Here is a 12060-nt window from a genome sequence, read left to right on the forward strand (position 1 = left end):
GGGGGCGGTGCTTAGCCGGCGGCCGGGCGGAGAGTCTTGAGGGGCGTACACCATCTCCCTCTGTGGGGGGAGGAGGAAGCACAACACACACACACACACACACACACACACACACACACACAAACACACACACACACACACACACACACACACACACACACACACACACACACACACACACACACACACACACACACACACACACAGGTCAGCATGACGCTACGCCTAACCCCCTGGTTCTTTTCCTGGTTCATGCTGGATGCTGCTTTAGCGCTATGCTAGCCAGATGGCTAGAAGAGTTTAACCTTGACCGCTTTGGCTCCATACTAGGAAATTGGCAGAGATTATTGTGTTTGTTTGGGAGTTAACTGATTGCCGTCCTGCTTGCTCAACACTAGAGCAGAGTTTAACTCTGATTATGTAAACCTTTAACTGAGTAGTGTAATCTACAACTCTCCAATTACTTCCCAGGATTAACCCAGAATCAATAAAAAGTACTTAACATTTGACCCTGAAGGGTAAAGAAATGTGATATGATGAAGAGAATAGATAGAGATAGAGGTAGAGAAAGAGAGAGAAGATATACAGAAAGGAGAGGGAGACCGATGGAGAGAGACAGAGGAAGAGAAAAGAGAATGAGAGAAAACAGAGCGAGATAGAAGAGAAAATACTAGAGAAGGCAGAGATACAGAAGACTGTAACCCCCTCTGGCAAGATAAGCGGCTATTTCTCCATAATCACCCTCCAGTCTTTTACAAAAGCCCCTTATACACTCATGACATCATCTGCCGGCTTGTCTCTTAGCAACCGTCGCCGGGGACCTACAGCAGCATCTCCTGTCTGTGTAGTCAGAGGATGTCCTTCCCAGGTAGTTCTGGTCCTGATGCTGCTGAATTAATATCCCTCTCAAGAGACCCTTCACCCTCTCCTCTCAGCCTATCCCAACGCACCAGCCCCTCATCTCAGCCAATCACAACACACCAGCCGCTCCTCTCATTAAATCAGAAGCCAGGACGAAATGATGCAACCACTGTCAGGAGACAATTTATATATAATATAGATCAATCTGAACACACACACGCACAAATTATTGCACACACACACTGCCACATGTGAAGGCCTGTGTCCATGAGTGTGTGACCTCGTCACCTGCCACATGTGACGGGTGTGTCAAGGTAAGCCGTTGATGAGGCAGTAAAACACAAGCTGACGGCCGCTCGTGACACGTGCACCAGATGTGCACAGAGACAGAGATGAGATAGATGACCTCCAGAGCACAGCAGACAGCTGCAAATCAAACACACACACACACACACACACACACACACACACACACACACACACACACACACACACACACACACACACACACACACACACACACACACGCACACACACACACACACACACACACACACACACACACAATTACATACACACACAAAGACTGATGAACACACACACATACACACACACAGACAAACACAAACACATACAATCACACACACTGAAAAAAAAACACAGACACACACATCAATAATGCACACACAAACACAGATAAATGCACACACATACAGACAAACACATGCACATGCACACGCACACACACACACACACACACACACACACACACACACACACACACACACACACACACACACACACATACTGAAAAACACAGATGCACAGATGCAAACACACACACACACACACACACACACACACACACACACACACACACAATGGCCACAGGAAGACAGTGAGGTCTTCTATACCTCCACTGATCCCTCCATCCATCTCCACTATGAAGCATCACAACGAAATAAAGAAGACCACACAGCTACAACACAGCCCAATAGGTGAGTGAGGCAAACCAGAGCAGGATAAACACAAACCCAGTCGACGCTAGAGGTATAAACAGAGACGTACGTACGGAGGTCAGAATGGACGGAGACGTATGGAATGGGTTAGTTTGTAACAGAGACGTATGGAATGGGTTAGTTTGTAACAGAGACGTATGGATGAAGGTTAGTTTGTAACAGAGACGTTTGGATGGAGGTTAGTATGGAACAGAGACGTTTGGATGGAGGTTAGTATGGAACAGAGACGTATGGATGGAGGTTAGTATGGAACAGAGACGCATGGATGGAGGTTAGTATGGAACAGAGACGTATGGATGGAGGTTAGTATGGAACAGAGACGTATGGATGGAGGTTAGTATGGAACAGAGACGTATGGATGAAGGTTAGTTTGTAACAGAGACGTTTGGATGGAGGTTAGTATGGACGGAGACATATGGATGCAGTTTGTATGGAAGGAGGTGACACAGCAGGGATCCTGTGGCCTGACGGTGATGTGAAGCGAGCAGCAGCTTATGATGAGCTGAGCCAGGGGGCTGTCCCAGTTGGCGTCCGTGTCAGCTTGGATCACGTCTAGTTACCAGCAAAGTCAAGTGAGTGCTGTTTGTGTTTCCCCTGAATCCCAGTCCCGGTCTCATAGGGCCTCATCACACAACACATTATACAACCCCCCCCCCCCCCCTCCCAACCCTCAGCGGTCTGAGAACCTCCTGTAATTATCGAGGAAGAAACCTTGAGAAGGGACACAGAAGAGGGATCCCTCTTTCCGAGGACAAGTATGAGTGCAATGCACCAAGCACAACTGTTTAAATAACAAGCAAAACAGTTTAAGTAAAATTAGGTTGTAAGAAAGTCAATAAGTGATGTCATAACTCATAAGTACATTTAAGCTCTTGGTATCTGGGGAATAATGATTTCCATAATTGTTTGTTTGGTTTTTAAATCAGAAGGAGGTCTGAGTGGAATCCTCGACACTTGATTGAGTATTGTGTGGTCTTCAAACTAAGGGTTGTGACAATACAATTTAGAAATATATATATATATTCTATTATCTGTTATCTGTCATTATACATGCAGACTGCAAGGGTCGATCCCCTGGGTCAGATAAGCGAGTAGCATCTGGGAGAGTCTCCCCAGGGACAGGAAACAGGAAGTGATGCGTGTAGTACCCTTATGTCCCCGTTGGAGATGTGGGGGCTGGCCTGGTAGGAGCCGTAGACGGGCTCCTTGCAGTAGATCTTGATGACGCAGCGGTCCTGGACGTCGCGCGGGTCCTCCAGCTCGTAGAACACGTTCCGCGTCTCGTCCTTGATGAGCAGCGCCGTGCTGGGACACCTGGACACCAACGCACACGCCGTACGTCAGTGGAGCACAGTAGTACTGCAGTACTGTGGCAGTACACAGACAGTAGAGCACAGTGGTATTGCAGTACTGTGGTAGTACAGAGAGAGCTGCCTCTATACTGCAGGACGGACGGTACTGGAGCATTACACGTAGTAGTGAATAATGTAGGACAGACCATAATGTAGCATTACACGTAGTAGTGAATAATGTAGGACAGACCATAATGTAGCATTACACGTAGTAGTGAATAATGTAGGACAGACCATAATGTAGCATTACACGTAGTAGTGAATAATGTAGGACAGACCATAATGTAGCATTACACGTAGTAGTGAATAATGTAGGACAGACCATAATGTAGCATTACATATAGTACTGACTACTGCAGGACAGTCCAGAGAGGTGTATTAGAATTAGTACTAGCATTAGCAGTAATAATACAATTATTATTGCAAACGTGGTCATAGTGGGTCAGTGGGGGACCATGTGCACTAATAGCATCAGTCCTATTAGTGGTAGAGTAGTAGTACAGTGTAAGCATTACCTCAGCATGGCCATAGTGAGCCTCTGGGGGAACATGTGCACGATGAGAGCCCTCAGTGTGTCCAGGGAGGTGAGCTCATGGGTCAGGTGGACCCGCCGGGTCTCCTCCCCCAGCTGGAGGAACAGGACGCCTGCAGACAGAGAGCAGTTCACTAGGACTAGGAGGGTTACCTGTAGACAGAGAGCAGCTCACTAGGACTAGGAGGACTGCTTAACTAGGAAACCTGCAGACAGAGAGCAGCTCACTAGTACCAGGAGGACTACCTGCAGAGAGAGAGCAGCTCACTAGTACTAGGAGGGATGTTTAACCAGGATACCTGCAGACAGAGAGCAGCTCACTAGTACTATGAGGAGTATGTAACTAGAATACCTGCATACAGAGAGTGAGAGAGAGAGCGACACACAGAGTAGTTGACCTCTAGGATATAGGAGTATTTAACTACTGCTAGGATTTAGCAGTAATTGAACTGGATAGTAGGAACTAGTAATTGAACTAGGATAGTCCTAGTCCAGCCAGGCCAGCAACTGGCCTGGCTCTTACCTGGGGCCCGGAGCTTGGCCTGGCTGGAGGAGCGGGCCAGGGGCAGGCTCTGCCTCAGGCGGTTCATGCGGTTGAACCCCAGGGGGACGTCCCCCTCCGACATGGTCTCCTGGCTCCTGGCCGTCACTAGGGCGTCCGGCTGGCCTGGTGGCCCGGCGTGGGCTGGGAGGTGTTGGGGCGCGCGAGGCGGGGCGTGCGGGACTGGGGAGCACAGAGAGAGAGAGAGAGAGAGAGAGAGAGAGAGAGAGAGAGAGAGAGAGAGAGAGAGAGAGAGAGAGAGAGAGAGAGAGACATGTATTATTAAGACAGCAGTGACCACCAACGACAAAACATTTTCAACGGGGATTCCAGGCAGACACTCATAGAAGAGTAGGAAGTGAAAAGTTTATCCGCACTCACCTCCAACGCTCACACCTCAAGGGCGGGCGAACAGGGAGATGAAGCGCCTAAAATAACGCCAGACACCGGCGAAATGATATGTACATGGATAAATCCTCCTACACCCATCACACTACAGCACTACACAGCTACCCTCCCTGAGTCCCGCTGAAGTGTTGGACGGAGAAATGATTAGCATTGGCAGGACGCCAGAGAGAGAGAGAGTCGGCTGGTGAAGACTGAGAGAGAGAGAGAGAGAGAGAGAGAGAGAGAGAGAGAGAGAGAGAGAGAGAGAGAGAGAGAGAGACAAAGACAGAGAGAGTGAGAGTGAGAGTGAGAGTGAGAGAGAGAGAGAGAGAGAGAGAGAGAGAGAGAGAGAGAGAGAAAGAGAGAGACAGAGACAGAGACAGAGACAGAGAGAGTGAGAGTGAGAGAGAGAGAGAGAGAGAGAGAGAGACAGACAGAGAGCGCTATCCTGCGACACAACTCAGTCGTTACACGGGGAACAGACCCGCAAGGTTCCTCTCTACCTTAAGATTCAGGGAAAAATACTTTCAAAGGCTTTCATCTTTGTGAATCAAGGCACGTCCCGGCAGCACGGAGATTGTGAAAATATGTAGACAAAGACAATTTGAGTCGTCGTCGTACTTTATAAAAAATGTGCCATGGCAGACTCTGAAGTGCTCCTGCGGTTGGCAACTGTAATTCTGACACATTTTATTTGCGAAAAATAGTTATTGTGAAACCAGCAGAGCTAGTTAGGATAGTTTTATCAACCCGCTCAGTCCTTTAAAAAGCTGAAAAATAAATGAAACTGGTTTAAAATGACAACACAAAAGCTGACACTAAAATGTTAACATGTTTAAAATGATGACACACCTCTGGACTAAAAGAAGAAGAAACAAAAGAAAGTTATGTTTTGAGATTTTGTTTTGAAGACACAGAAATATAGACAAGTCATCCAATAAAACGCATCCCAAGGTTAAATAAGCACGTAATGCTTCCTCAGGTGGTAGATAATGGAGTTCTGAAGTGTTATGTGCTTGTAACACGGAACTGTTCATCTTGTAAATGACAGCTGGATGTGTGTTTAGAGCCCGCCAGAGCCTGCTAGTGGCCATCAGGTGAGTAAAGAACAAACTAAACAAGACAAATGGACTGGCTTAGCATCAGCCATTCCAGGCTCTCTGTGAAACGCAGAAGGCCAGTCATATCTCACATGTGATAGTCACCTACTGTGGCTGTAATGGGGACCTAACTTGAGCCCAGAGTCTCCAGGAAGCTAATGGACTGTATGAACTGATATTTTCCAACGACTCGTGCAAGAAGCTCTCTGTGTGAGCCGTTCTCACTGCCCAGCGCTGCCTCATGTAGCCTAAGTTAGCCTAGGCTAGAGCTGGCTCACCTTGTCTATACTAGCCTCAGGTAGCGTAGCTTAGCGCCTAGTTGCTTTGCCTAGCACTGGCACACCCAGGTTAGTTCAGCCTAACGTTCCCTAGCTTAGCGCCCGACTCACCTAGCCTAGTTTAGCCTAGGACAGGCTAACCATTCCTTGCCTAGCCTAGTCTAGCCTGATGCTGGCTTGCCTTGCCTAGCCTGGCCCAGCAGTGTTTCACCTGGCACAACACACACACAAGCAAACACCCAAACCCCAAGGCACTGTCACACACACTAACACCGTCTAAACATCCCTCTGTCTCTAATCCAAGTGAGACAACAGTCCGACTGACAGCATGAAAACAGCTGTCCAACAGAGAACACATGTGAACACCCCATCTTAGAAGTGGTGGTGGACTACAGAGTGATGTTGCTGTCGCGATGGAGAAGTTGCGGTTATCGTAGTGACAGAACTGTTGCTATGGGGACACGAGGGTTATCATAGTGACAATGCTGTTGCTATGGGGACGTGACGGTGACAGTGCTGTTGCCATAGGGACGCGTTGATTGTCATATTGATAGTGTTGTTGCCATACCGAGGGTGATAGAGCCACTGTGGTGAGGGTAAACGGAGGAGCGTGTGACAGATTAAGCCTTATCTCTCTCCTATCGGTGTCTCTTCCTCCTAACAGAAGTGTTTTATAGCCGCTGTCTAGAGGCGGCCAAGCTATTTCCTCATCGTAACGCCCAATAAACCCTTCCTCTCCTCCTCCTCCTCCTCCTCCCTCCCGTTCATCCTCCACTAACTCTAACACCGTGTCCCAGGGCTGGTCGTAGCTGGAGTCATTTAGCATTCCACCAGGCACCAGAGACTTGGCCAAAGCCGGCCTATAAACACTAATATAATGGTAATGTAATATATACATATATAACGGTAATATAGAACACATTCACTACCTATATAACCTTCTGATGAATAGCCTTGGTTTAAATCCATACACAGAATAGGGACGGTATACCTTGGTGTTTACTTCTATTCATCCTTGCATATGACGACTGATAAAACAGTATTACCCCCGGCTTTCTGAAGAGAGTAACTGGCAGGAGATAGCCTGACTCTATTTCTGTAAAGTTTAACGGGAAGCATCCTGGGTTTTCAAGGTGGTTTTCGACACCGCTGATTAAACAGCTGAGACGTTTTGGGTGGAAGGAATTATTTGCTTGTGGACAATTTATTCAGAAAGGTGGTGGTTTGTGTTTTCCACCTCTGAGACGCTCCGCTAATCCTGTTAAACATTATTCGTCCTTTGGAAGGAAAGACACTTGATGCATAAAACATAAATTCCTAAAATCCTTTTGGTGTAAGTATTCTCTTTTTTAAACAGGGCTGCATCGGCGTGTTCTTATGAACTAATATCCACAGAAATATCCAGGGAAAATAATACCTTAAACAACCCAGAAATATATGAAATTATGAAAAAAAATATTTATATATATATAAGAGAGGGGAGAGTGGTTCTGAATTACTCCTTGTTAGGCTTACAGCTGGGAGCCCAAGGTGAGACACACCTTGTGTTAAAATAAAGGCATTATAATCTTTTATGATGAATCACCATACCTGTAGTTCCAACATCTGGACCCAGAAGAAACTCCTTCTCATTTACTCTTCTGGTTCGTTTGACTTCTCCCTAACCAGCTTTGATCCTGATTTCATCATTATGAATAATTCCGTTTCTTAGCTAGGTCAACCAAACCGCTCTAAGGCTAGCTGGCTGCTCTGGCCCCTCTCATTGAGCTGCCCAGCGGTCGTCCAGATTTAAATGTAAAACCCCGTCTGGATCGCCGCGGTCGGCGGACAGGACTGCTAGTGATTGATAAGACAGCTGTGGTCCAGTTGCCACATTCCTTTCCGGTGAGAACGGTAATCCTCAGATTAGCTGCATTCCCAGCTAGCTAATCCGTTCCTCCATTCTACACGTTTGATTTTTGTAAACGTTAAGTTACGATAATAATGGCATTAACACAATAACCGCTAGTGAATGCTGGATCATGTGACCACTATGTTAAGGGGGATTTTTTTTATTATTATTATTAAACGCAGTTACAACCACACAACAAGGCAATTACAGCAGGCTTGCCCTTGTGTGTGTGTGTGTTCATATGTTTTTGCGGTGTGTGTGTGCTTGTGCGTGTCCATGTGTGTGTGTGTGTATGTGTCAGCGTGTGTGCGTGACAGCGTGTATACGTGTGCACGCATGTGTGTGTATCTACATAGGACTGTATAATAAATGTCTTTCTGTCTGAGAAGGTCCTGGGGGCTAATTTGTAGCCCGCTAGGCGAAAGATCGCTGCCAAATAAAAGCACCCTGGTGCCAGTAAGTGGTTCTGGATGCACGCCCCAGTCCAACCATGGTTGGCAAGGCCAGGACAGAGCTGCAGGGCATATTCTATACTCTGTGTTCTGCAGCTGAGGTTTAGGGAATAGAGATTTCCCTATCACCTGCCAGCCAGCACTTCCACAACAAAAGCAGACGTCTCCGCGGTTTATCGTTGAGCTAGCTCAGCGGGATATGGCACACAGTGCACAGAACCGGGGGGGATTCTGTTTGAAATGGAGAACTGCCCGCTTGTGACAAACCAGAGATCTGTCTCATACTCCAAGCACTAACTCATCTCATTTGAAACCTTTTAACTTGCATCCTGCTGTCTTGATGTGCACAAATACCCAGCTGGTTAACCATTCACTACCATTTATTATTTAGATGCTTTTATTTAAAGAGACTTTGAGATACATCGGGACAAGTAGGGGGTAGGGGGCGTCTTATTGAAGGTAGACTTTCGACTTTCAGGGTTTGAACCCTGAACATTTCGGCTTGGAGTCAAACACCCTAACTAGTGGATAACGTTGTGTTCCTGCTTCGCCATCCACTAAGCCAACAAGCTACCCAAATCTGAGATCTGCTGTGTTTTGTCCATCAAGAATAATGGCTGACTTTTTAAATGTCAATGAGCAGAAAATAATGTGAATATCGGGGCATAATGGCGTAATCTTTGAGGCAGGCTCCCTGCCAATGTCTTACTGTACAGAAAGAGCGAGAGAGGCAAAACGGCGAAAGATAAAGACCCGTTATTATTTTGCTGCAAAGAACCGAGATACGCCAAATACAGACATTATTTTATCTACATAAGCCAGTCCGAAGAACAGTGAGGGAGTGTGGAAAGTGTGGAGAGAGAGAGAGAGAGAGAGAGAGAGAGAGAGAGAGAGAGAGAGAGAGAGAGAGGGAGAGAGAGAGAGAGAGAGACGAGGGAGAGAGAGAGAGAGCGAGAGAGAGAGAGAGAGAGAGAGAGAGAGAGAGAGAGAGAGAGCGAGAGAGAGAGAGAGAGAGATGAGAGCGAGAGAGAGAGAGAGAGAGCGAGAGAGAGAGAGAGAGAGCGAGAGAGAGAGAGAGAGAGCGAGAGAGAGAGAGAGAGAGAGAGAGAGCGAGAGAGAGAGAGAGAGGGAGAGAGGAGAGAGAAAAAGATAGGAGAGAGTGGGGACGGTAAGAGGAAGCTAGGCACTTGAAACCACACAGCTTCCCCAGAAAACGGTTGAAACACGCAGACAAAGCTGTGTTTGAAGATGGTAGGATGTGGGGTGTCCCTGGTGTGTGTGTGTGTGTGTGTGTGTGTGTGTGTGTGTGTGTGTGTGTGTGTGTGTGTGTGTGTGTGTGTGTGTGTGTGTGTGTGTGTGTGTGTGTGTGTGTGTGTGTGTGTGTGTTGTTGGTCTGTGTTTACATACTAAACACCCACACGGTATAGACAGGGTTTCCATGGCAGTGTGTACAGCCATTAGGTTTTCATGCTAATCTGCCATTCACCCAGTGACACACGCACACGCAGACACACATTCAGTGGTACACACATACACACACAGTACACACACAGTGACACATGTACATGAATACAGAGACCGACACACACATACACACATGTACAGTGATACAGACATAAATCACACGCACGCATACAGCGAACACACACACACACACACACACCTACAGTGATTGAGGTGGGCAGGAGGTGAAGGACAGTGGGGAGATGGAGGTGAAGGGAGGGAGGGGAGGAGGAGGTGGAGAGGAGATGGGGGGGTGTAAATGTGACACTAGCAAAGCAGATATGAAGCAAAGCGCAGGCTAAAGCTAGTCCACGTTACGGGATCGATGGATATGCTAAGAGAATAAATACTGAGGGATGGATGTCAGCCGCTATCTGACTACTTACGTCAGCTATGAGAGCTGATAGTGCTATACGATCCCCTGCTGTACTGGAACAATAAATATCAATCACACTGCAACCAAATATCAGCCAAACTTCAACAAAATAGAGCTGAAAATACGGTGCTATCTGTCGTTACACGTATTGACATTTAATTAAGGCTTGCTTTAATCTGATCGATTAATCATCTTAACCTAACATTAGCGCTGACAGCATTAGCAGTAGCAGTCATGCTGATATTGTCGGCTGGAGTGATATGCCACGCTAAGTGCTAGTTTATAGCATGATGCTGTAGGCAGCTTAGAGTAGGTGACCCTCTGAGCTAATTATGCTAACATGTTTCTTCTGGTGCGTGCATAACCACACGTACATAACACACTCCTCTGGCATGTTTGACACACAACTCATAAACGCCAACAAGAAACACAACACGGAAGATAAATACGCCGGCTTGACTTGGGAATCCTTGTGAATCGGTCGCCTTTCCCTATAGTCCAATGGGCTAAGACGCAGCACAATTGCTGTGGAATGGAAGAGGAGCTGAGTTCCAGTCGCGTGGTGACGCTCTCGGAAGGAAGCAACATTTGCCAGCAATACTCTGCCAGCATCAGTGCCAGCCCGCCCGTCACGGCCGGGAACGGTATCCCCAACTTAAATCTGCTTCAGAAACCCTCCAATGTATTAAGAAGCGGTATTATAATTTGCAGTGAACACCCCAGACAGACAGCCTTAGGCCAACCCTTGACCAGTTCTGAGCGACACAAGGCCTGATAGTGCGGAGCAACATGGACACCGCGCAGAGATCAGCGGGCATGAAGATCATAGAGACTCACAAGGGGAACCTTGAAGCCTGGTTTTTTTCTAACACAAGCAGCACTGCCTCACATGCATGCCGAGAAAAATTGCGGCCCGCAACATCATCACTGTTTCCACAAAAACAGTTCTTTCCCGAAAAGGTTGGACCGTTGCTGTGATGGATCGGACTCAAATAGAGATATGCAGACTGAAGTAACAAACACAGATAAGCAGACGAAAGCCACACTGAAACGCAGACATACAGAATAAAGCCATAGTAAAAAGCATACAGATAAAAGCAACACTCAAAAACAGTTAAACAGAGTAAAGCAACACTTTACAGGCAAGGCCGCCTTAATGCACGGGCTTGCCTGGGCTGAAGCCCCAGGGCCTACGCCGATCAGGGGGCCTATCAAGAGCTGCAGTAAAAAAAAAATATATATATATTTTATACTGGCCCATGATAGGCCCCCAGATCGGCGAAGGCCCAAGAGAATGTCAATTTTTGTTTGGGGCTTACAAAGATCAGAGGCCTATCATCAGCCGAGAAAAAAGAGGGCCAGTGGCCCCTTTACACCACAGCCCCCCCCCCAACAACGGCAAAATGTCGGAAATAAGTTACACATCTTCATTGTACGATCCCCTCTCAGGGGGCCTACGAAACCTCAGCCCCAGGGCCCAATGGCAGGTTAAGGCAGGCCTGTTTACAGGTAAACAAACTAAAGCAAAACTTAAACACAGGTATACAGACTAAAGCAACAAACACAGATATACAGACTAAAGCAAGACTTAACGACTTTTTAAACCCACGAAAACATATTTAAGCAACACTCAAACACAGCTAGACAAACTACAGCAACACTCAAACACAGATGTAAAGACTAAAGCAACAAACACAAATAAACAGACGAATCCAACACTTAAAATAGATAGAAGAGATTAAAGCAACAACATTGATAAACAGAAGCA

The 12060-nt window shown here is 46.9% G+C and overlaps 1 protein-coding gene across 1 annotated transcript in view; it reads right to left on the reverse strand.

The window, feature by feature from the left end:
* LOC132446783 (SRC kinase signaling inhibitor 1-like) overlaps positions 1-7675 on the reverse strand; it is a 20474-nt gene extending 12799 nt beyond the window's left edge. Inside the window, 6 exon segments of the mRNA XM_060037238.1 lie at positions 1-60; positions 3029-3194; positions 3748-3877; positions 4288-4422; positions 4425-4488; positions 7661-7675. The exon segment at positions 1-60 is cut by the window's left edge and continues 486 nt beyond it. Coding sequence (XP_059893221.1) covers positions 1-60; positions 3029-3194; positions 3748-3877; positions 4288-4422; positions 4425-4488; positions 7661-7675 — 570 coding nt within the window.
* Positions 7676-12060: the final 4385 nt, after the last annotated feature.

The sequence above is a fragment of the Gadus macrocephalus genome, chromosome 18 (assembly GCF_031168955.1).
Source record: "Gadus macrocephalus chromosome 18, ASM3116895v1".
Lineage (NCBI taxonomy): Eukaryota > Metazoa > Chordata > Actinopteri > Gadiformes > Gadidae > Gadus > Gadus macrocephalus.